At 48.7% G+C, this 26,153-nt stretch overlaps 1 protein-coding gene across 4 annotated transcripts in view; it reads right to left on the bottom strand.

The window, feature by feature from the left end:
* The window catches only part of LOC138541450 (DBIRD complex subunit ZNF326-like), an 86,399-nt gene that overhangs the window by 36,084 nt on the left and 24,162 nt on the right, over positions 1–26,153 (bottom strand). For all 4 annotated transcript variants that reach the window (XM_069641760.1, XM_069641761.1, XM_069641758.1 and 1 more), the window contains exons 6-7: positions 22,318–22,465; positions 15,049–15,145 (exon numbers count right to left, since the gene is read on the bottom strand). In XM_069641760.1, coding sequence (XP_069497861.1) covers positions 15,049–15,145; positions 22,318–22,465 — 245 coding nt within the window. The remainder of the gene's footprint in view (positions 1–15,048; positions 15,146–22,317; positions 22,466–26,153) is intronic.

Below are 26,153 nucleotides of genomic sequence, written 5' to 3'. Positions count from 1 at the left end.
GAGCCATTCTCGCCTTGTGGCGAGACCCTGGGCACTGGAGGTCCAACTCAGTAGTCCGTACCAGTCCCCGTATCCGGTTCTGTATCATCCCTCCGACGAGGTGATAGTGGTGAAAGATGGCAAGGAGGTGGCAGGTGACTCCTCTTGACAGGTAGTTCCTCCGAGGGCGCAGGGACCGCAGGGTCTCCCACTGGTGACAGGGGCATTCTTGTCCGGATCTCTGATCACAAGGTGTGCAGTGCCTGTAGGATGTCCCCTGTGAGGTTGCAATGGGAGCGATCGCAGTGGCGTGAGGTCCTCCAGCTCCTCTGCCCTGCTGCTCTTCGGTTTCCTTGCCACTCTCCGCGTCCTGTAGGATCTGGCCTCGGCAAACTTATCCAGTACAGCCTTCAGACCAGAAAGCTCCTCTTCAGAGGAGATGTCCGAGCCCTGCAGGACTACTGGACCCCCTGCCCCCCTGTCTGCTCAACCTGTGGGGACAGTAAGGGAGATGATAGGCATAGTCTTCACCAGTGTCTTCGATGGGCAGAAAAAAAACTATTCCCCACGCGCAGGCAGGGAAACTCGTCTTAGGTTAGGGGCCGCCCCCTGCAAACCCTCATCCGGCCTTCGCTAGGGATGCCACCACTACATAAAAGGGAAGATTTTGCCTGGTGAACTTGGACACACTGGAGACCTTCCTCTCCGTTGCCTACCCGGAGCATTGGCTCGTGGTCCAAGGTACCAGGGATGCTGTTCCTGACCTGGTCGCTGAGGGGCCCTTCCAAACGGCACTCCCGGTGCTTTGCCTTATATTGGGCCCCTTTTGCCAGAGCACCCTAAAAAGGTCTTTGAAGGCCGCTCAGATTTCCTCTTGCTGGGTGAGGCTTGGGCCTCACCCGCAGCCGGGCTCTTCGTCTGGAGCCACTCGGAGAGCCGCTTGCGACAGTCCTTCATGGTGCGGGGCACCATATCCTTGCAGAACGCACAGGTCTCGATGTGCGTTTGGTTGTAATGTAGGCAGTAAAGGCACAGCCATGCTTACGCGGGTAGGCCTCAAAGAATCTTCTGGAATCCTCCAAGAATGGAAATCTACGGGTCCCCGTAAGTCAGATGATGGCTCAATGGAGCTTAAGGCTCAATTGACAGGATGAAATAAATTGCAAAACGCTGTTAAAGCTCAAGAGCAATAGCAAGGGGACTCCCAAAATGTGCGGTAAAAATCTGAGGATGGCCGCCAGAGGAGGGGCTTAGGTAGAGGGTGGTCATTGACTGAGGAGAATATGACCCAGAGACCATTGACTGGTTGTTAGGAGAAAGACAGTTCAGAAGTGAAACTGATTTTTTTCTTGCGAGTATTCCCAGCCTGAAGGGGAATATTCATGAGCATGTGAATCCAGGAATAGCAAACACATCCGGGTCAATATAAGCACCCAATGTGGCCCAAGAACACTTCCTGGGAGAGCTCCTGAGAAAGTTGTGAGGAATCGCTAAAGAGCATATAATCCTTATGGGGGACTTTAAGAAGAGCAAACAATGAGGGAGGGCAAGGGGGGTGGGAGCAGTAGCCACAATTAACGGAAATAATGGAGTCCATGATGCTCAAAGATGTTTGGAGGGCAGTGGAAGGGCAAAAAGATTGATGCACCTTTCTCAGGCGTACACAGCATGTAGCCTAGGATAGATTCCATTTGGGTCTCGGCGCGCCTGGTGGGAAGAATAGTGGTGGTGGAGACTGACCCTTGGGGATAGCTGACCAGAAGCTTGCTGTGACCTTGATACTTCCACCCCAGGGAGATGGAAATTGTTAGTCAGGGAGCTGCTCGGAGACCCAGTATTAAGGGAGGATAGGGGGACAAGATTAGGATGTTCGAGCTAAACAAGGCAGACAAGTCATAGCACTACGTGGGATGCCTTCAAGGCCACGATATGGGGGGCTTTAGTCGAGGAGGCATCTAAAAATCCCATGAGGAAATTATTGCAGGCCTACAGGACAGCAGTAAAACCCAAAAAGCAGAAAAGGCATTGCTATTTATTTTATGAGGCAGAAATTCTACGCAAAAGCCAACAAAGCAGACAACCTACTAGCTGGGTTATTGAGGGAAGCCCAGGTGAAGAACGCAATTAAAGATGAAGGAGCAGAGGCTCATGCACATGGAGCAAATTCAGGACCGCTTAGCCAAATATGAAGCTATATGCCTCCCAGAACCCACAAGACCAACAAATTCCTGTAGAGACTACTCTGCGTAGGATCTCAAGAGGAAAGCGAACTTGAACAGGAAATAACAGTAGAGAAGGTCAAAAATATAATCAGGAAGCTACCCCCAAATAAAGCCCCAAGCCCGGATGGCTTCACGGCCATATTTTACAAAACATACATATCTTATCTCTTCGACTAGCCCATCTATTCAACACATTTAAAACTACGGGGTGTATAACAAACTAAGGAGGCAGCCAAGGTATGGTTGATTCTGAAGCCTAACAAAGACCGAGCTGAATGTACATCATATAGGCCCATAGCCCTCAACATTGATGCCAAAATATACACAAATACTGGCGAAGAGACTAGAAATCATCTCCCTGACCAGATTCACGTCGACCAAGCAGCGTTTGTACTCTGGCGCTAGACAGACATTAAGCAGGTATCCCACTTGGTGGTGAATGCGCAGACGACTGGCACCCCGGCGGTCCTCCTTGCATTGGATGTTGAAAAGGCTTTTGACCGCGTGGAGTGGTTGTTTCTGTACAGAGTAAGGAGGGGTTGGGGCCACTACCTCAGAATGGTCCAAGCCAATAACCAGTCAATCCGTCTAGCAGTGAACGGATCCATGACCAGTATTAGGCAGAATTATATGCAGTAGCCTTTGAGAACATCACACAATTAAGACTACAAGTGACAGTACAAATTCACCTTTGGTACAAGCCTGTACTACACAGTAAAGTGGTAGCAATGGCTGAGCAGCCAGACTCATCTCAAGAGTAAGTGAGAAGTATCAAATAGTTACACAAAGGACAGCAATTACTATGATTCAGGCAAACACTGACTCAAGGTTTTCAAGTAAAAGAATATACATTTATTTCATTCTTCAGTTGTAGAACATTACATCATTATTATAAGCAGTAAAAAAAAAAAAATCTTAATACACCACATCCCCGTCCCTTAAATTCCAGGCAAGTTAAGCTCACAAAATGAAGTGGGAGCAAAATGGCACTCCAGCAATTTAAAAAGGGAGAGAAAGACAGTTAATAGAAATTGAATCACACCAACAGGCAAGTACTCAGGGCAATAGAGCAAGAGGAACTACAGTGATAGAATCAGGTAGGGCCAAAGTCAATAGGACAGAAGTCTTTTGCTCAAGACTACACAGTTCAGGGTAGTTCGCGGTAAAGTTTGTGCCACGGATTTCGGACTAGGTTGGTAGAAAAGTTAGTTCAAAATGAAGAGAAGGACAAGTCCTCAGATTGTAGAAAGATTTCACACTCTTTCCCCGCGGCTGAATGAAACAAGCAACCGGGTTTGCACAGTACCTTAAAACGGAAAGTAAGCTGTAGCTGAGGCGGACGTTCCTGGTAGTTCCACCAGGCTCACGGTTCCTGAAGTGACTGTTGGACTGACATGAAGTAGGAAGACTGGAGGGTCCTGCACTACCCAGGGAAGAAACCAGCAGCAGAGCAAAGCAAAGCAACAAGTAGCGCTCCTTAAAACCTAAGCCGGGTCCGACCTTCCCGACTATCCGGCCCACTGTAGCTCTGTACAGCAAATTCGACCAGAGGAGGGGTCCTGGCTTGCAGTTTGGGCAAATTGGTTGGTCCCACCAGCTCAAGGGAAGATGTTTCCTGGTGGATCATCTTGGTCGGCGGATTCTGAAGTTTTGGAACTGCAGAAGGGCTTCACCGGGCGGTTCAGTCGGGGTAGGGGTCCTCTTCCATCAGCTCCTTGTTGGTTCTTTCATTGAAGTGGTGACTGCCTTTCCAGTCCCAGAGACTGTTTGTTTATGCAGTTTTACCCCCATTCATTCAGCCTGGCTGGCAGTCAATCACACAGCAGGGTGGCTGTCCTGGCAAGGACATTCAACCAGCCAAACAGGAGTGCGACTTGGGTTACCAAGTGAACCCATGGCAGGTGTCACAAACCCCTCCATCACATCCTGCATACCCAGAGTCAGGCACCTTGAGGGCTTCTGTGCAGAAGCCCACGAAAAGACGGCGAACAAAGGAATCAACCCCTGTTTGGCTCGCAGAGAAGAACACAAGAAAGACTAACAAAAAGAAATGGTGAATAAACCCAGCCGGAGTCAAAATAAAATGTATTTGGTTAAGCAGGGTTATGTTAGAGGCCAATATAAAAACAAAACCATGGTTATACAAGATAACCGCGGTAAAAAGGTTAGGGTATTTACCACCACCACCAGCCAAGTCTTAGATGTAAAAGGAGCGAACAATGCTCCAAGAGAGACAGACAAAAGGGATCGCACAAATGAAAGAAAAAAAAAAAGAAATCAACCACAGCAAAAACACATGCATGAGTGGTGAAAAGGCTCTCTTACCAGGTGAAGAAAAAAAAAAAAGACTAGAAATCCAGCAATGCTGCTGAGGGACTCACTGGGTAAGGGAAATTAGCCATTTATGAGAATTCTTACTAACAATCAGGCCAGTTAGGCAGAGTAGAGGAACTAAGCAGGGGTGTCCACTCCCTCCCCACCAACACTGCCATTCTAGGCTATATATATCTGGAACCCTTGTTAGAAGCAATAAGGGAGTAGCAGATACAGGGGATCCTTGTGGCGGGACTCAGCATAAGATTGCGGCCTTTGGTGATAAAATCCTCTCGCTCACTAGCCAGATAGTCTCAATTATAGCATGCAGGACACTCTTGGCAAAGTTCGGGGAAATGTCAGGCCTGAAAGTCAACCTGGGGAAATTTGAACTACTGGACCGGACGCTGGGGAAGGCAAGAGAGCAGCACCCCTTTTCTATGGAGACCCAGGGGGAATCAAATAATTGGGGGTCAAAATTACACAATCCCAGTCCGAATGGTGTAATGCCAACTATGTACCCACTCTAAACACAATCCAGAAAGACTATCAAATGGTGAAATTACAAAGTCCCCTGGATGGGTAGGGTGGCAGCAGTAAAAACTGTCATGCTTCCACGTCTGCCGCACCTCTTTCAGGCGATCCCATTGATAATACCGCAGGACTTCTTTAGGGAGCTGAGGAGGGTGAGAGTTTATATATGGGAGGGGGGAAAAAAGCCACATATTAGAGACTACCTGCTCACAACCCCAAGGAGGGGGTGGGGGGTGGGGAGGGTTTAGCGCACCCCAACTTCGAGCAGTACTTTGAGGCAGACCAACACGCTAGTGGTTTACACCAAAGGGTGAGAAATTATGGAACCAAATGGACAGGGGAGTGGCTCAACATAACTTGGCAGAGGTCCTGTGGCCCCCGAAACACTAAAACATGAGCACCATCACGAAAGCACTTGCGGATACATGGGACAAGGTGGCAAAGAGATTTGGGATTAGCACCTTCCCGTCGCCATTCACCCCAGATCTTCACCAACACGGATAAGTGGAAAGATGTAAAGATGTGGGGTCTGAGAAGATTAGGGACATGTTCAAGGGCACAGGGAAATCCTTCCAGGAGTGCAAACTCGACATTGGGTGTGTGGGGGGTGAATGATTGGGTGTACTTTGAAAAACAACACTGGGTCATGAATGGGGAGATTGGGCAAGTGGCTACCCACCAATTTACACCATTTGAGAAGTTCCTCTTGACGAATGATGGATTAAAGGGCCTAACCTCAGGCCCAAACAGAATTATGAGGGCCCAGCACAACAACAGTCATATGATGAGATGGGAACAGATTTGGGGGGGGTTTAGGGGGCGAAGGTGTTGAAGGGAGGGCAAGGAGCTAGAGTGGGGAATGGGAAAGGCTCTGGAGAAAAATACTGAAACTGGAAAGGGCGGTACAGCGTCAAGAAGCTTGGTATAAAATCCCATACAGGTTGGATAAAACCCTGGCACGGTCACATAATATAAACCCAGATACCGCGAAGACTGTTGGAGGGGATGCGGGGGAGGAGGGGACCACAGTGCACATTTGGTGGGAATGCCCCAAAATCAGGCCATTTTGGAAGAAAGTTCTCAAGGCACAGGCATTTTGGGAAGGATGCGAAACTTATCCCGCAAGGAAAAATGGGAACAAGGTCAGAAGGGGGAATTGGGGTAGAGGGAAGGCCAAGGTGATAATGAAATTGGCGGCATGACCCTCACAGCACAAAAATAGATGGGTCAAGCGCTCCCAATGTAACAGGAATGGTTAAGGAAAGTTTGGGAACTGGTAGCCCTAGATCGGCACACATACGCAACAACCAACAACCTGTGGCAATTTACAGCGGAGTGGGACAAGGTTTTGACCTTTCTAAAGGGAGATTTCAGAGAACAATGGTACCCTCAAAGACTGAAATTGGTGGACCTGAACTAAGAGCATTGCAGGGAAGCAGTGACGAAAGGAAAAGGATTCTGAGCTGCCAGAGAAGGGGGAGGGAATAGGTTTATTCTGTTGTAAAACCAATTTAAAAATGTGTAAAAAAAAAAAAAAAAAAAAAAAATATATATATATATATTTTTTTTTTTTCTTGGGGTGCATCTTCCGGTGGGGTTAGCATACTACATTTGGAAGACCTGGCTGGTGGTATTTTTGGAGTGCCATGGTAAATACATTACATAGACCTTGCCGCATTTGGCCTAAGATCAAGGGTAGTTTCCCCGTCAGAACCGTCTAAGTGTCCAATTCAAACTGGCCCCACTACCGTTGCTAACTTTAGCTGTCCGTCTGATCAAGCATTACGTCCAGATTAAGTGGCCTCATCCAAGGTGCCCTTAGATTCAGGTGTAGTACATTAGTTTGCACCATTTAAGGTGCTAGTGGGCCAGATGGGGGCGACGTATGGGAAAGAAGGACAAGATACTTAACGGTAACTATTGTTCTCCAGCATGGGTTTGGCATGGATTCACATGCTCATGAATGTTCCGTAGTCATGCCAGGAATCCTCGGCAAAAGAAACTGCATTTCTCCTCTAATCCAATCACTGTCCTTTAGGTCATACTGCCCCAAGTCAATGACAGTCCTTTCCCTAAGCCCATCCTCTGGAAGGAATCTTCAGATTTGGTAAGCATGTAAAAAGGCTGTCTCACCAAGAAGAGCCGCAGAGGGGTGGAAGAAGGGTTCACATGTGAATCCATGCCAGTCCCATGCTGGAGAACAATAGTTAGTTAAGTAGCGTGTTCCTTCTCCAGCAGCATGGGGTCTGGAATGCACAAATAAAGAATACATAGCAGTATAACATACAATCATTGGAGGTGGCAAGGTTGAACAGAACTATAACCTCCAAACAGGCTCACCTTCAAGCGGACAGGTTGTGTAGCACTGCTTGGAGGACCCTGGACGCCTCTCTGAAATACTGACACAGTAGAATCTTGTATAGGAACAAGTTACTTACCTGTAACTTGTTCTCAGCATGGTCTGGCAGGGGGTCTGGTGGTCTGGCATGGATTCACATGCTCGTGCATAAGAAGTTACCTTGAAACGGAAGCATTGGACAGGGCATTCCCATTGTTCAGAGCACCGAAGTTGACAAAAAGCTGAGAAGTACCCCAGAAACTCTCTGTGCGGTCCACATAAAAGTTAAGCGCTCCAGTCACATACAGGAAGTGGAAAGTCCTTCTGCCAGGGACAAAGGTGTCGGAAAAAACAAAGGCAACACCAAGGGCTCGTTTAGTGACGGCACCTTGGGCGTCTGCAGCACCACCCTCGTGTCGTGGAAAGTCAAGTAATGTGGTTTACAGTAAAGGGCCTGGATCTCGCCCATTCGACGTGCAGCGGCGATGGCCATGAGAAAAGCTGCTTCCAACGACAGAAACCTGAGTGGAACGGGGGTCCCCATGAGCCTAGTAAGTACCACATTGAGCTGCCACATCTGGGCCAGAGCCTTCACCGGCAGGAACAAGTGGAATAGTCCCTTAAAACTGACCAACCGGTGCGACCACAAGGAGGGTCGTCCTGGGGATTCGGTGAAGCAGGAAATAGTTGCCAGATGAACCTTAAAGGCATGATCCAGACCAACTTGGGCCAACGGCAACAAATATGGAAGTACCTGAGGGGATGTGACCCTCAGAGGGTCGATCTTCTGGAACTTCCAATGCTTCTCGTGAATAGGGACGTGGAAGTATGCATCCTCCAGATCCAGCGATGCCAAGAAGTCTTACTCTAGTTGGCCGAGCACGTACTGCAACATGACCATCTTGAATGTTGGGACTTGAGGTATTTGTTGAGACGCCGCAGGTCTAGAACAGGCCTCCAGTCCCTGGTCTTTACCAAGTAGTATCTGGAGTAGACAGTCATTTGGAACCAGCTCTATTGCCCCTTTTAACATGGCCTGTACTTCCTGCAGGAGCTGAGGGATGTGCTACTCCTGCCGCGCCACCAGAGGGATTCGCCAGAACTTCTGCTGGAATTCTAGAGTGTCCATGGGAGAGAGCGTTCAGCACCCAGTGGGGATCATCTTCCACTAGCTGACAAAGCCTGCCAGCTGGCCTCCCACTGGAGTACATGGGTGTCGTCTAAATGGCCTGAAAGGACTCAAAGGCCTCCCCCAAAGAGGTTGTCCCCGAAAGACATGTCCAGCACCCTCATCTGTACCCCCTGACGGAAATTGGTGGCTTTCAGCCAGCCACAACAATGGAGACACTGTTCATCTAGCTGAATAGTGCCCGCAACATTCATGGCCACTGATGGCATGTCTGATGCCACCTCCCCCTCCTGGAGGATGGAAAACGCCTCGACAAACTTGTCGTTGGGTATGAACTCATCAGCAGGGCCATTTTATACCACAGCTCATCATCACACCTGGCCAGGATTGCAAGTGCGTTGGCCGCCTTGACTGTTAGATCACCTTTCTTCTCATGGCATCCAACTTCTTCCCCTCGCTAGCTGGGTGAATGGAAGATTAAGACAAGGGTTTAGACTACTTCCTCGCTGCTGCCGAAACCACCGGTCTGTGGAAGGCTGTGAATGTAGGAACTTGCGTCAGCACCCAGTACTTTCTCTAGCCTATCGCTCAAAGCTACGTCCTCCTGCCAAACGTCATCCAGGAGAGGCGCCGCCAAGATGGTCATCCTCCTCACGCGGTTTGTATAGGAAACCTTCCTTCTTGGTCTCTTCTGGCATCAGTTGGAAGAGTTTGGATGCTCCGACGACCATGACATGAACAATCCCACCTTGTCTGGGGAGAATCTGACATAGGGACACTTTACCGGGGCTACCTTGACTGTGTCAGCACCCTTGGCCTTTGAGGGGGCAGCTGCCACAAACTCAATTGTCGACATCATCTGGACCGCATCACCTGGGCCTTCTGGGGCAGGCCAGTCACCTTTACCTGCGCTTTAGTCTTCTCAGGATTCCCCCCCCCCCAACCCGCTCAATCCTGGAAGGAAACCCAGCCTTGCAGGAAGGAAGACTGAAGCATCCCTTGTAAGGGTATAAGGACAGTTTTGGATGAGCCGTGTCAGTATCCAGTGACCAAGTTAACAGTATATAAGGCTCCTGCCTGGCACCAGTCTGGAGGCGCTTGCAGCGGTTGAGGGGAAAAAATATACCATTCAGCAGCAGAGTTCTTTGCCCCATCCTCATTTCTGTATAGATTAAACTGGTTATCCTTGCAAGTGCAAGTCCCCAGAGGATTGAACTTTAATCTGGTGGGAGCGTGATTAGGGGTACCTGTACAATTAAGGGGGTACCCTGTAAGTTGGGCTACCTTTCAGTTACTATCCCAGCGGTCCATATACAGGATTCTCTTCTGGTTGGGCATGGTCTAATGGGCAATAAAGCTTTGAAATACCCTTTTCTGCTATTCCCATCACAGCATACATTGCATTCCAGATGGTGCCCTTTTATCTGCTTCCTTTACTGCCCCTTGGGAGAGATCCAATGCCTCATTTGTAGCATTCCTTTTCGCCAGCATTAAATATATTTGTTTAGTCTTCAAAAAGGACTGTTGCAGCAGATGTCCAGACGTAAAGTGTCTCCCCCCCCCCCTTACATCTGGTTGTCTCAAATAATGCCCCTCCCCACTACGTGCTTAATAAATGGTAACTTGCCCAGTGGAATAGATGTAACACCCCTTACTCTATAGATCTCCAGCCATTCTCCAGTTCGGGCATAGACCAGTAGAACATTGGTGTCAATTGTGCTGCGAGCAAATAACTCACCATGGGTCCACCCAGCCCACCCATCAGTGGGGAAATCTGACAAGTGTTCTAAGGACCCTAGGCCTTTCCTTATGACAAATGAAGTTAGGTATTGCTGCTTGCAGCGTTTTGAGCATCTGGGGAGCTCACTGTGTAGAGCAGTCATGGCAGTAAAGTAATCTTCATTGACACAATTCTAGTGCACCAAAACAGGTCCTGCGCATCCCATCTGAAGGGATTACATCAACCTTTCCCACAGGGGAGCTATATTTGCTCCATTGCGCCCTTTGTATTCCTTGGTTAGGCTTACACCAAGGTAATCTATTCCCGTATCTCCCCAAATCAAAGGAAACTTAGTGCCAAGTTCTGACTCACCTTTAGGCTCAGCAGTTTATATATAGAGAGATCTTTAGATTTGGTGTAATTAATCGTGAACCCAGAAACGCTTGTAAATTCTTCTAGCCTTATCACCCTTAGTGTCCCGCATACATTTTATCATCTGCATATAACATGTTATGCGTCCCTTTTCTGCCATAATCCCTAGGATTTCACGATCAGTTCTTAGGGCCGCTAGTGGTTCCATGGACACAGCAAAAACAAAGCGAGAGCATGGACATCTCTGGCGTGTGCCCAGTCTGATCTCCACCAGTGCTGTTCCTTTTACGTTAACCATACATTTTGTGGAGGGGATTCGGAAGTTGGCTAATACCATACGTACAAACTCCATGCTGCATCTGAAGGCTCCCAGTGTATATTTAAGAAAACACCAATGCAGACTATCGAAAGTCCGCCTGGCATCTAGGGCGGCTATGGAGAATTTCTGCCCTGTTCTAGCCCCAAAGTCTATAATGTTGATGGCATGCCTTATTGTCCTGCGTGTGCCTACCAAGGATTAACAGATTGATCTTTCGCCAATCTACCATTAGTGTATATTCTAGCGTCACCATTGAGCAACGAGATAGTTAAAGGATCAAAGATGTAGTGGATAGCCACGTCTTCTGTAATTGCCCCAGCGTCTTATCTGGTTTAAGATCAGAGCCAGAGGTTATATTAATTGTCTCTAAAGACCTTATAGTACCCTGTACAAAAGCCATCAGGGCCTTGGGCTTCGTTGGCTGGTAGGGAGTTTATTGCATCACCAACCTCTGAACCATTCTTCTAGGCTCTCCCTATCCTCTTGTGAAATCTGTGGTAAGACTATTCCCGCTACACACTCTTTGCTGGGTTGGGTCATTTTTTCCTTAGTATACCCTTATGACATTACCCTCATGCCTTCCTCAGTTTGCTGCATTAACCAGCCTCCACTTTTAACTGCATGCCTTTTATTGCCGTAGCTTAGCTGCTAGGAAACTGGTGGCTTTGCCTCCTTCACGTAATGGGTCTGCTTCGTGCGCAACAATGTCTGGGCGGAACTATCTGCTGCATGGGCTTCTAGCTGGATTTTGCAGGGCTTGCAATGTTTCAACCGATTATTCTGCCTTATGCAGGACTTTTGCATCTTTCACCTCCATTTCCAGTTCCATGCAGCAAAGGAGTCTATCCCTATGGTAGGCAGAGGCTTGGGATATACATTTCCCCCTAATGACGGCTTGGCTCGCATCGCACACTACTCTGATCCACCAACCCTGTATAATTTTCCCTAAAGTAGTCAGCAATTACCTTCTCCATACGGGATCTTAGCACATTCTCTTTGAGGATCGGCTTGTTCAGTCTCCATGGTCCACAATATCCTTCTTGAAAGTTGGGGTCGTCAATCTGGACAAGCACTGCGGCGTGATCCACCTCACCCCAATCTCTACTCCCATGACCACGGGGACCAGAGTTGATATCAGGACCTTAACTATCCTCGAATAACCCTGGTGTGCCGCAGTGTGTAATCTTTCCGATTGATGAAAAAACCACCAGGCTTACTATTAAGTTCTGTCTCTAAAGAATTTCCCAATGGCATGGCGGAATCCGATTGTGTGTTGGGACTAGTGTTTTTCTAGTTCAGGATCCAAAATGCAATTTTAATCCCCTCCCACCACTGGCCCCTCGCAGTAGCACCATATTTTCTCAAGTAACACGAGCCAGTCGTTCATTCAGGGCAGAGATCGATACCAATGTAAACATCTAGGCTCCCAGAGTTCCTTTCAGCACTAGATCTATCCCTTCAGGGTCTTTATACAAGAATTGCTTTTGGAAACCCACCTCGCCTCTAAACAGTATATCGCCCCCCCTCCCCCTTTCGTCTTAGTTCCTTTGGACGCAAGTATTGCATTGCAAAGTCCCTATGTTTCATGCGCACCTCGTCTTTAAGGAGTAGGAGAGTTTCTTGCAGAAAACCCACTGGCCTGAAGCTCAAATAGGCGCCGCAATATCGATCAGTGTTTTGCTGGGTAGTTCAAACCCTGGACATTCAAGGTAACCATATTAATTTCAGCCATTTCCCAAGGGCATCCAAACCACCAACAGTGTCCTAATTACTCTATAGAGCTTGTCCCCAGGATCAGTGCCATTCAACTGGTCAAAACAACTCCGTCGAACCCTCGCCCCCTCCACAAATCAAATAGTTGCCAAGGTGAAAACCTTACCTGTGGCTTTGTGAGACCTAAATCCTATTGTTCATGGTCTCCTGGACTTACATCATTGCCTTGATTTCATTTTGCATTTTTAAAGCGCTCACACAGCCCACAGGCATTGAGGCGCTGCGCTGTTACAGGAAAGAGCTTGTTGCCGCTGCGCTATCCTCCTAGGACGATGTCCTCCCAGAGCCGGTTTACTCGCCTGTTTGGCCATCTGTACCCTTCATTCAGATCTACACCCTGCAGCAGCAAGACCCGGCCGCCAACATTATGCACAGGTAGTTCTTCCACTCTCGGTGGCTTACAAATGAAGCCACCTCCCTTCCAGGTAGCAGCTGGGATCCCGACTGCTCTGTTTATTTATTTAAATTTATATAGCGCGCAAGTAACCCATGGGCATTGAGGCGCTGTTACCTGCAGGAGCTTAGTTACAGGCAAAGAGGCATTCATCAGTACATTATGTATTCAACAGGCATAGAGCTGCTGTTTTGGTTGCTGGGCAGATGTAGTTGGTATGGATTCTCCCCCCCCCCGCCCCCCCAACTAGGGTTTAGTGGCACTATTAGAGTTCCAAGTTTCTGCCTAGTTGCTTTTCTTTTCCCACGTGCACAAAATTCGGCCTCCAATTCACTGCACTCCAGACCCGGTTCAGCTTGTTAAAGAAGCAGCAGGTAGTGCCAAGGAAACATCAGGAGTAGCATCACGTTACATCAGTTTATGGGCTGGCTTCATAAACTAGCCTGTGTTGCCGAATGTGTACCACCTGTGCGTGCTGGGTTCCCAATTGAAATGGGAGCTTTCGGTTTGTATTCTTCCCCGCATTATACAGTGAGGGATAACTAATGTATGCACAGGCGGCGTACCATGCAAGCCTCAGTTAGCCCCTACCTCTACATAATAGATAAGGCGCACCGTTGCAGTTCCAGGAGGGAATCGGAGCAACCAACTTCGCTATTACAGCCTGCCAGATAGCAGCCCCGGGGGTGGGCGATGGTGACGAAATCCCAGAGATACTCACCGATATCAGCATTGGTGGATGCTCTGCCTCCCAGGGGTGGCTCCCACTGCTTTCTGAATCCTTGCTATGGTCCTCTCCGATGTGAGAGCGTTTCCCGGGCTGTGGTGGGAGCAGGGTATGCCACTCAGCGTTGGGCTGCGCTTCAGAAGGAGTACCTACCATCTTGTAGAGGCACTGTGGGAGTCTACGCTTGCTTTACTCCTTCCCGTGGGCCCATGCAGTCCAAACTTGGCGAAACCCCAGACCCACAAGCGTAACCCCTCAAATGATTGCCATCAACCTTTAAGGGGGGATTCAGGGCCTAGGGAGCAGTCAGAAGCTCAGAGGCAACATGCGTCTCTGTCCTGGGCTGGCCACTCCCCACATGACTTGCCTGTTCTCTTCCCCCCCCCCCCCCCCCGGCCCCCTTTGAAGAAACTCATTGAACTTGAGAACTCTTGAACTCATACTTACCTGCTCTACAGATATATATTCTATATGCTGATCATATAAAATCCATTTAAGCAAAATAGTGTGGACAATCACTCGGTCATTTGTGAAACCAGTGTACTGTACCAGTTAACCACCCCTTTTCACCTCCAGAGCGCAATGCCTGGGCTGCTCTGCCATTGTACCACTATGAGAGCCTGGTGAACCCTAAGGGAATGCAGTACCTAAGGAAGGAAGCCATATCTAAAAGACAATTGATAGAGGGCTTAAGGAAAACCCTCCTTGGCAGGGACGCCAAATAGAACTCCAAGTTTCACCCTAACGGCTGGTGATTGGAAGGTTACCTATTCCATCTACAGACATGACTGAACGCAAGGACCTTCCTGCAGTACATTCAGTTCTACCTACCCGATCGGGGAGAACATCCGATTTAAGATACTATACTATCTGCCAAACTCATTTGCTTGGCCTGGACAAGAGCAACCAATACATCAGTGGCAGTATGTACGCAGGGATCAAAGGGAAGCTCCAGACACGGTCCACTATCAATTGGTTTTGTAAATTGATGGCACTTCAAATGTAGGAAGAAATAAGTTGTCCGATTACAAAGCACAACTATTTTTTGATGTAAAACAATTCACCCTTAAGATTCTACTACAAGGAGTACACAATTACAAGGACTTCAGTGCCAATTTGCACTCCACACTTGTGCTGGCACCAATATCTCATTCACAACTAAACAAAGCAATGTTATGGTTGACGTTGAATTCCCAAATTTCATTCCCAGAGAGTTAAAATAACTTGCCTTCCATCATATTCTTCTGTAAATTGTTAGTGGCTTCATTCTGAACGCTCGCCGCCTTTCTCAAAGATGTTTTCTTAAACTTATTTACCATGCATTCCTAAAATCAAAACAAAGGTGACTTAACCCTGGCAAAAATGAACAAACTTTAGAAGAATTGTCTAAATGTTCTATATAGCGCTTAAACCAAAGGTTTCGTACAACCAAATGAAAGCATAGCACAATATAGCCCCTTCAGAAGGAACAAGTTACTTACCTGTAACTGTTCTCCAGCATGGGTCTGGCATGGCTTCGCATGCTCATGAATATTCCCGTCGTCGGGCTAGGCATCCTCGGTAAAGGAAAAAAATGTCTCACTTCTGAACGGTCTTTCTCCTAACAACCAATTACTGGCCGCTGTGTCATACTGCCCCAAGCCAATGACTGCCCTCTACCCATGCCCCTCCTTTGGCAGCCATCTTCAGATTTGGTAGCATGTAAAGTGGCAGTAGGATCAAGAGAAGAGCCGCACATGGGTAGGCGGGAGGGTTTGCATGTGAATCCATGCCAGACGCATGCTGCAGAAGAACAACAACAACTTGTTCCTTATCCAGCATGGGGTCTGGCATGGATTCACATGCTCATGAATAAATACATAGCAGTACACACATGCACAACTACAGGGGCGGCAAGACTCAACATTAAGCAGCTCTTACCTCCTCACCAGGCCCACCTTCAAGCGAACAAACTGCGCAGCACTACTTGGCCGACTCTGGACTCCTCCCTGGAATCCCCGTCGATGCAGTAGAATTTCATGAAGGTGTGCATCGACCTCCACATAGCAGCCCTGCAGATACTAAGCAGGGGCCAATTTGCCAACCGGTGACAATGGGTGATGCAGCTGGAGAGCAAACTGGAAAGGGAAGGTTCGGAGAGGGCCTTTCCATGGTTCACAGGGACAAACTTCACAAAAGTTGTGCCGTCTCCCGAAAACTTTGTGCAGTCCACATAGACCTTCAGTGCTCAAGCCACATCCAGCGAGTGCCAAGTCCTCTCAGCTGGCAACAAAAGAATACAGGCAACACCAAGGGCTTGTTTAGATGAACGTCAGACGGCACGAGGGAGGGGTGAGTCCGCAGCACCACCCTCGTCTCATGGAATGTCAAATAAGGTGGTTTACAAGAGGGGCTGGATCTCTCCCAATCGAGGCTGTTTTCCACAACAAAAATTAGCGGTGCCGATGCATAGACTCGAACGGGGGACCCATGAGCCTAGTAAGCACCACATTGAGCTCCCACGCCAGGGCCTTCACTGGAGGGAACAAGCAAAATGGTCCTTTGACAAACTCCTTGGCCAAACAATGCGACCATAAGGCTGATCGCCCAGGAGATCTGGTGTAGCGGGAAATAGCCACCAGAAACTGATGGAAGCATGGGCCAGTCCTGCCTTAGCCAACTACAAATACGGGAGCACCTGTGGAGCAGTGACAAGGGTCGATCTTCTGATTACGGCACCAAACAGCGAACCACTTCCACTTGCGCCCATAGCATTTTGAGAGTAGATGAAGCTCTAGCCTTGGTGAGCACCTCCTTACAATCCGCTGACAGATCGTAGCCCCCAAACGCTCGTGCTACAGGAGCCAGGCTTTCAGGTCCACCGATCCTGGGTGGTGGTGCAGAACCATGAGGTCCGGGTACCATATCTGTCTCAGCCACGCCAGTGCGACAAGGATCATCCTGCACCGGGACCGTCCAAGTTGATTGACTATTCAAAGAAGCAATGGCAGGAACGCATACAGAAACAGGCCGTCCCAGGGGAAAGAAAATGCATCCCTCATGCTCCCCTGCTGGCAAACCTCTGGCACTTGGTGTTCGTCGCCGCAAACAGATCAATCTGGGGATTGCCCTATGTGCGAACAGGTGATCCACTTGGTCCTGCCAAAGTTCCCACTCGTGGCAAGAGCTCAGATCCATGCTGAGTCGGCAATAGTGCTCTTCACTCTTTGGAGAGCGCCAGGGATCTGGTTCCCCCTGCTTCCTGATGTAGAACATGGTGGTGCTGTCTGAAGACCCATACCACTTTGCCCTTGAGGGAGAGAAGGATTGGAGGGCCCAAAACACTGCCCACAGCTCCAACACGATGTGCAACGACTTTTCCTCCAGCAGCCACAGGCCTCTTGCATGAAGACTTCCGGAATGCATTCCCCATCTTTCCAAGGAGTCAGTTGTGACCGTCTGGAAATCTGTGCCGGCGGACAGATGTGTGCTCTCCCCACCACTGCACCGCTCGACGGAAACCCTTGTGATCTTGTCCTCGAAGCACCCCGCCACTTGTATTCAGCGGGCGTCTTTCCAAACAAACTGTCAAAGGGCATGTCCAACACCGCCGATTGAACTTCCAGGAGAAAATTTGTGGCCCTCAGCCAGCCTCGCTGACAAAGGCAAACGCTGCTGCCCATTTGGCGGAATCCCGTGTTGGCAATGTCCGTGGCCACTAATGGCGTGGTCCAAAGCCACCGCACCTTACCGTAGAATCTCCAATGCCTCAGCCAGCTTGTCGTCGGGAAGTAGTCCAGGGAAAGGGGCCATCTTGAACCAAGTTCCCTGTCATAACGCGATGATGGCCGGTGCTACCAACTAGATATTCACCCCATAGTATCCAACTTCTTACCTCACCGTCCTTCGGTCGAAGGAGGCCACCAACGAGGATGAGTCCCAAGACTTCTCCTTGGCTGCTGCCAAAACCAGAGTCTGGAGACGGTTGGTACCGTAAACACTTGGCGCAGAGTCCAGCACTCTACATCTTGTAGCAATCCCTCTTCGCTGGAGCCGATGAAGGGTTCTTCCCTCGTCCCAAATGTTATCCAATGTCATCCAATAACGGGATCGAAAGTACAGTCTTCCTCTTCGCTGGTAAAGGAAACTCCTCTGGGATGAGTTGGAACAGCTCTGAGGCCCTGGATATCATGGCGTGGAATGAGCAATCTTGTCGGTGGTGAAGATCTGGCTGGCGGAGATCCCTAGCTGCTGTTGTCCATGCCAGTCGTTGCTGTGTCCTGTCCCGTGTCATCCCCCGGCGGGGGCAAGGGGCAAAAAGGCAGAGGGTGTGAACTCTCCTCTTGGGTGGTGATTCCTCCGACGGCCTCAGAGCCGTGCACGGGGCCGCCGGGCCAAGAGGCATCCTTGTTGATTTCCGAGTACACATGGTATGCAGAGCTGTAAGACCGTCTGAGATGTCCCCAGGTGGGTGCAGGGGTGGAGGCGACTGGGACCGGGCTGTTTGTGGCTTAGGCTGATCCGCTCCGTAATCACCGGCCTGCGGCTCCTCGTCGTAGTCACCCTCATCAGGACACCCACCCCCACCCCCCGTAGGGCCTGCTCTCGACACATCTCCCTTCCTGGAGGACAGGGAGGCTGGTGAGCGCTTGAGGAAATGTCTGTACTTCCCCCGCCCACCCCCTCTCTGTAACCAGGGGAGACAGTTTTGGGCTGGCAGGCAGGAACACCCTTGCCCTGGAACTGCGCCCTGCGAATCCACCCTCGGTCGGGTCTTCTCCAAAAGCTTACCCGGATGGTCCGACTTCCTCTGAAGAACTGGAGCGTTGGCTCGCGGTCGAAGGAACCAGAGACGCCCTGGCTGCTGAGGAGCTGTCACAACAGCACGCCTGGAGGTAGTGGGCGTGCGGTGCTTGGCCTCATGTTGGGCCCCTGCAGGAGGGGCACTCTCAATGGTCTTCGAAGACGGCTCAGCTTTATTCTGGGCAGGGAAGGCATGCTGCTGGGACCCACCCCACCCAGAGCAGGTACCTTGGCCTGCAGCCACCCTTTCAGGCACTTGCGTCTGTCGGCCTGCGTGCACAGCACCATCTCCCGACGAGCGATGCTGTCATCCTACACACGAGACTGGTCCAAATGTAGGTAGTAGAGGCACATGGAATGTCATCTGAAAAGACGTTCTATAGGTTGCAGCCGGGGCAAACCTTGGAGGCGCCGAGCCCTTCTCCTCCGCCATGTCCACACAGGGTAGGCCTCGAAGAAGCTTCTGCAATCATCCAAGAAGAAAGTCAACGATAATCCACCCTCGAGGGGGCACTGAAGAATCCAAAAACGGGTCCCCGTTAATCAGTGGAGCGTGAGGCTCGATTAACTGCAAAAATAGAATAAAACTTAGAGAAAAAAAAAAAATGAACTAAAAAAAAAAATTGCAAAATGCGGTAAAAGCTAGAGAGCTATAGCACGAGGACTCCCAACACTTGAACGTGCAGTAAAAATCTTAAGATAGCTGCCAGAGAAGGGGCTTATGTAGAGGGCAGTCATTGGCTGGGGGCAGTAGGACCCAAAGGCCAGTGATTGAAGAGAAACTGATATTTCTCTTTACTGAGGATACAATAGGAAATATTCATGAGCATGTGAATCCATGCCAGACCCCATGCTGGACAATACCCACTTAACAAAACACTGCATCAAAGCCAGTGAAGAATCTATTACTTACCTTAAAAACAGGTTCAAGCATGGTTTCCTTTCAAATACACAAACATTCTCACTGAAATCATAAGCAAACTACACTAACCAACTCCTACATGGGAAAAGCCGTGCACTAAAATCACCTACGAGTCCTTGCTCAGTGGCACAGGAAGCAAGCATGTGAAAAGATTATGGTTAGAATTAAGGCTAAGCCCATTGACTTCTAATGGTAGTATAGGGGTAGGTTATAAGCTCTGTAATTTACCCCATACGACAAGTCTTCGCTAGACTTGGCAGGAAAATGTAAGACGGACTGATGTTGCTTTTCCTGCCAAATGCCGCAGTCCTAGATTCACAGGGGTTGCAGGTTCGCGCTGCTCTCCAGTTGGTGTCTTTCACTGTTGAAAGGACTCTCGACTGAAGAATGCAGCAAAACTCGATGCAGGACCAGGACTGGACTCGGGTGAGCGATTTCAGATGGTGGTCACCACAGCATGGCGATGCAAAAGGACTCAGCAGCCACGGTCTGACTTTCCCTCCCATCTCAGGTAGCTTTGATGCTAGGACACCAACATTTCGTAGAGGCCCGTCCTTTAGTGCCGCTGAGGATCTCCCCCACAAAAGTTCTAGGTTAAAACTCAGAATGGTGACGCCGGCAGCCCAAAAAGCAAAGCTGGTCAGTCACAGGACAGTTCCAGGGCACTTCCAAAAGGGCATCAAGCAGACGTCAGGAATGGATGGTCCATACCAAGGGTGACAGCTCATTCATAGGACTACTAAAGATCACGAGCACGACAGGGCTCGATCAGGACAGTAGCAGAAGTTGGCGGCCAGGCCCAGTCAGGTCTCAGGTTTCTTTGTGGGCCTCGCAGTTGAATAGGATACTTGGCTCCTTCCGGTTTCTCCTGATCTCTGAAGAATGGGTGCATGGGGTCCTCTTATCCTAAATGCCAAGTAAGAGCTGCCGCCCTCAGTCAATTGCAAGACTAGCCCCCACGCCCCAGCAGTGGTCCAGTCAGGACCACTGGAGGGAACATTAATGCATATCATGCACACTGAAATCATCAGTTTGTGGATTGGGACCAGACAGTCCCAGCCCACATCCTGCTAGCAAACGCGCAGTCCTCCAGAAGCTCCTGTTTTCCCCGGGCACTGGAAGTCTAAGAATTTTCCTGACCTCTTATGCCAGGAAGAAGGCCAAAGAACAAAAATGGCAAATGGACAAGTGAAAATTCTCGTGGCATGGCCATGTTTCACCAGTAGTTGGTAGCCAAACACTGTAAACTCAGCAAGGCTAAAATGAAAATTCCGTAAAAAGTGTGAAAAAGTCACTGCTGCCACTAGCTTATCTTTTTAGCACAGCGAGGAAGCAAAACTCCTCCGAGTGTTAGTCTAGGGGGAAAAACAAAAATGTACCCTATTGCACTGCAGTGTAAGCTGCATTGTACAAACATATAAAGTTACCAAAAGTATTACACAACCAAGGGAAACAAGGTTTCCAGGTACTGACAGCCTGAAGGACATCTGTTTCCCCATGACATGAGCAAAAGCTTGAGCACTGAAGCTTAAGGCTTCATGGTACAGCAACAAGTACAGGTCAGATTAAAAAATAAAGCAAAAGGTTTGGGAGTTGCATTAAGATGGAAGGAAAGGTGCAGTAAACAGCTGGCATTGAACTATGTCTTGGTAAGAGCAAGAATGTCGGGGTCAATGTCTTCAAGGAGACCCATGTCAGTGGAGCGTATGTTGGCTGCTACTGCAAAAACCAACTTGTCTTTATGGAACATCAAAGTACACGTAGCGCGTGTCGAGAACTCATGGCAAAATGCACAATCCTCCTTGTGTGTCGGTACAGGCGCTGGGAATGTTTTTCGCCCAAGAAAACATTCCTTAAACTGCTGTCGGAGCAAAGCTTGAAAAAGAGGGGTGGCATCTTTCTCAGACATGGTGCACGCGGCGTAGGCGTGACAGCAGCATATTTAAAATACAGCCATGTTTTATTTCCGACTGCGGCGGCTGAGTCTCCTGGGCGCCACCACCTGGGGGAGTCCAATAGACTCAAAGTGAAAGCCGCTGCAGTCAGAAATACGTGGTTGTATTTGCGATTGATGCGGTTTTCCAACCAAGGCAGTCACAAATACAACAAAGTTGTATTTATAATTGCAGCGCCTTTGCTTTTTGCATTTCACTATGTTTTCTGTGCTTCCCTTGGCTTGAGGAGCACCGAAAATGTAAAATGAAAGTGAAGGCACTGGCAGCCTCCTCAGCTCATGCATCTCTGCCCTGGCTGCAGTAAACAAGAGCTCCCAGTAGGGGGCTTTTGCTGCTTGTTGAGCAGGCTGCCTGAAATGGCAAAAATGGTTGCTCCCATGTAAACGCTTTGAGCCTTGTTTGCTCAAAAGTTTATAGGAACAGTGTATAATGCATGTTTTGTATTATTGCCCATCTTTTGGGACAATATTTTTGAGCGCACTATTCCTTTGAGATTGTGTGGACTCTTGGTTTACAGTATTGTGAGGGCAAGGAAGGCATTTTAGACCCTACCCCGTCCTTAAGTCTGCGGGGCAGAACACACTTATTCAGACTGTTAGGGCAGTTTCACTTACCTCTGCTTTGGGAAGCCATGGAAAGGAGGGGTGGCAGGGCACATAACAGTTTTGTAAGATTAGTCAGATCCATTTATATTTCAAGAATATAACTAAAGCAAAATCATCAATGCGCTGGTGAGGAAGTGTAGGCTACGGGGTAGGGGGTGGGGAGCAGCAAGTCTTGGGTGCATTATATGCAATTTTTGGAAGAACTCTACACAGACCTTAAAACAAAAACTTACATGCAGGAACTCCATTACAACTTTATCGAATTTTGTTTGTTTCTGAATATGATCCAAAGTTTCCTTATGAGTAGCACTTGTAAGATGAGCTTCAATTTCCTTCTCTTCAAATGTTCGATATTTGCAAAAGGAACAGGCAAATGCCATCCTATAAAGAAGAAAAAGTATTGGTGCAGTTAAAAAGCATGCTCCGGAAGATATTTAGCTAGCAAACTAAATACAATTAAAAAAAAAACAAAAAAAAAAAAGCAGAATGACCACTTTTTTGCTCATTCAACTAAAGAAAAGGTTCATCTACATTGGATTCATTTTTTTTTACTGAAAACAGAAAACATGTTCTCACTATGCAGTTTTTATGGGCACTACCAGAATTCATGGAAGGAAGCAATTTCAGTTATTTTGTCACATGATGGGAGCAAGACTTCACAGGCAATATCGCATGTCCCTAAAATATGAACTCCATGCCTGCCCCCTGCTTCCACATCCACCCAACTCCATAGACGCAGAACTTTCAGATTTCTTAGGGGTACCAGCAGAGGCGCTCCGATAGTTAGGAAACTTTCCCTTCCATATTCCATTATGGACCCCCAAACCCTTTTGCGGTTAAACCAGTCTTGGCATTTTACCAGGAAGCAGCTTCACTCCCTTTGCCTTTTGCTCATTTGTCACGGGGAAACTGATCCGTCCTTCAGACCATCAGTACTGGGAGGTTTCCATTTTGTCTATTTGCCAGTTTACAATTTTGCATATTTTTAGTGTGCACATTCGCATTTACCACCTCTGGCTACTAAACGTGGCTAGAATGGGCATGCCATGAGATTGTTGCTGGTTTTGGCCAGATCGTTTCTTAGCCCTCTTAGGTCAGGAAATCCTGTATGTGGTGATGCATACGCTTGGGAAAGCTGCTGTTTTTTGGGGGGCTATTGCACAGTATGTGTAGACAGTCTGCGCCCATTGCACATCAATGGTGCCAGAGAGTCTGGGGTATGGATGAGTGAAACCCACAGTGGGCAAGGACTGGAACACTGCCGGCTGTTTGAATAGTGTAGATCCTTACCAGTGGTGGGCTTGGACTTCCTTCCAGCCAGGATTTGGGTTCATAAGGACTCTGAAGCCATTGCTTCAGATCAGTGTTGGGAGTCAAGTATCCTGTGTAGAAGAGGAGACAACTGAATATCCTTGGACAACTTCCAAAGAGGTATGGCATCCTTTCTTGCGTTTGGCCTGGTGAAGCCCTGCAAAGGCTGTCTGCGGTGCTTCATCCCAGGGACTAGTGGGATGAACTAGTCTTGACGCCTTCGAGATCCAGCGATCCCAAGCGCTCCGAACCATCCCTGGACCACCAAGTACCCTGAGGTGTCGCTGTTGGATGCCAACCTATGCCACAAGTTACCGTCCTGCAAAGTTACAGCTGCCCAGGATGAACGGATCCTGTCCCGGAAGATCTTTGACCATGACTGGAAAGACACCTGCTATTGCCTGTATGCCGTGATGGTCACTGGAACAAGTTTCCCCTTTGCCCAATTGCCTGCATCAGTCCCTGCTGCATTTCTTCTCGTAAAAAGGTTGCACTTGGCAACTGGACAACCAGAATCTTCTCTGCACCTCCAGCTCGTGGATCAATGTCAGGAAAACCTACCGCCTGCAACTCTTGTCGAACCACCAGGTCACTTTGGAAAACCAGAGTCCGGGGGAATGAATACTCAACTGCCACAGTCTCCCCTATAATAAACCCCAAACTTTGGTTTATACCATCACTTTCTGAACATTTGTTCAAAAGATACTCGGCGTTTGAGAAAAAAAAAACCACCACAAGAACTCTTGCTACATTTGTCCCCTTTTGGGCACAAGGCCCCATTCAGCACGTGGATTGGACTTTCACAGGCATTCTAGTGAACTGCTTTTGCTTACTACATCACTACTTATCTTCATTATGTTGAATAAGTGATTGTACAAATGTTTACAAATGATATATCACGCACTGAAGACTCATTTCTGACGAGTGCATCTGCTTAGATTTGCATTAGGCTGACATCTAGTGGAATTTGCAGAGTATTGCACATTTAGTTTTCAAAGTTTGACATGGATGTGGACAGGGCGCAACTAATACTATCCCTAGTGCGATGTACCCTGTACCCATGACCCCACCCATTCATCAAGTTCCCTCAGAGCACCTTAACTAGAGGGAGTCAAGTTGTAAGTGTGAAGTGTAGGTAGAGACCGAGGTGTGAAAGATCATTGCTCCTTTCCCAGGCACCTTCTACTCAAGGCGAGGATGGGTGGGCACAAGTGAATTAAAAAAAGTATGGCCTGGCCTGGCTCCCTTTCGGTTGTTAAACTGACAGCATGCAGAGTGCAGCGCAATAGGTCTCTTAGGTGGTCCAACCTGTTGTACGACTCAATGGGATGGGAGATTTAACAATCTATTGCCAGTACATTTACGTGCACACCTGCGACTTATCGGTGTTGGCGATTGAGGGAGGTCCTGCCTGCTTTCTATAGTGCAGACACTTGTAGCAAAAAACAAACACACACACCTTCCCCAACTAACATGCCGGGCAAGGCAGCGTCCAAGTTAAAGGACCAAAGGAAAGGCAACCAGCCATCGAAAAACATGGCAAAAACAAACAACCCTTCAAGGTCCAATGCCGGCGGCTCCCCCTCCCACGTTACAAACCGTGCAGTGACTGCAATCAAAAGCAACAAGCAACAGGCCCCTGGGGTCACACGTGCAACAATGACTATTTTCAGCCCACTGACAAGGATGCTACCAACAGTCCAGCAGTTCATGGCTAAAATTACTTTATTGGGGTGGTAGCCAACACAAAGGAGGCCTCTGCAGACCTGGATAACAATTCTTAATGGCATTATGGCATTTGCTACAAGGAGCAGCTACAGCCTGTGTATCCCTTCCCTTTGTGAACATCGACCCACACCAACAGTTGGGAGCCAAGAGAAACCGTGAAATCCATGGCAGACCCATCGATGGGCCCATTTTCTACATGTACAGGGGGTTGATTCAGATACCAGACGTTCAACAGCGGACTCAGCTCTCAAGAAGCAGAGACAATTGTAAAAACATTGACCACCCCAGCACTCAACCCCCCCGCCCCCATTGACTCGTCAGGCACACGGACTGTCTGGAGTACAGCAGCCCAGTTTTCAACTTGGGCCCATTCCCAATTCAAGCTCCTTGTCTGGAACCTCAGTGCCTGCAGACAGTGATCCATATCACCCTAATAATCTTACTATGTGGTGTAATCTTGGAAAGGTTGGTTATAGCCACAATCAATGATTGCAGGTCCCAGGAGTCTACTCAACACCCCCACCACCCCCCCACAAGGTTGCAGGTGGTCGTGTCAGAGGCGGAACAAGTAAATATAACGGTGGTGTCACTGTATAAGACTAGAAAACAAAGGCAACTGGCCAAGCTACCTAGGAGGGCCTGTCGTAACAATTGGCCAGTCATCGCTGAAATACCTGACCCCCATGAACTCTACATGTATCACATTAGGTACAATACAGGATGTGGTTGCCAAAGGCCCAACTCTTGCGAGATAAAGGGGCCAGGTACTTTAACTAGCCGGTTACTTGATGCGCATAGAGCCACCCCCCAAATAAACCGCAATAACCCATTAGTTATGGGGTTAGGGGTTAGGGGAAATTGGTCTGCAATCACCCAGCAGCACGAAGAGGTTTGCATCACCAATCTGCAGCCCATGGCCCCAGTTAGGTAAGAATTGATGTAGTAACAGACTACACAACACTTCTGCTTGATATTAAGTAACCCACATTTTGTTATAGGGCTAGTGCGACTGAGCAGCCAAGCCTATCTC

The sequence above is a fragment of the Ambystoma mexicanum genome, chromosome 1q (genome assembly GCF_040938575.1).
Source record: "Ambystoma mexicanum isolate Mex_15411 chromosome 1q, UKY_AmexF1_1, whole genome shotgun sequence".
In the NCBI taxonomy this organism is placed as follows: domain Eukaryota; kingdom Metazoa; phylum Chordata; class Amphibia; order Caudata; family Ambystomatidae; genus Ambystoma; species Ambystoma mexicanum.
The sequence above is the reverse complement of the archived record's forward strand: the minus strand, read 5'-3'. Positions and strand labels throughout refer to the sequence as shown.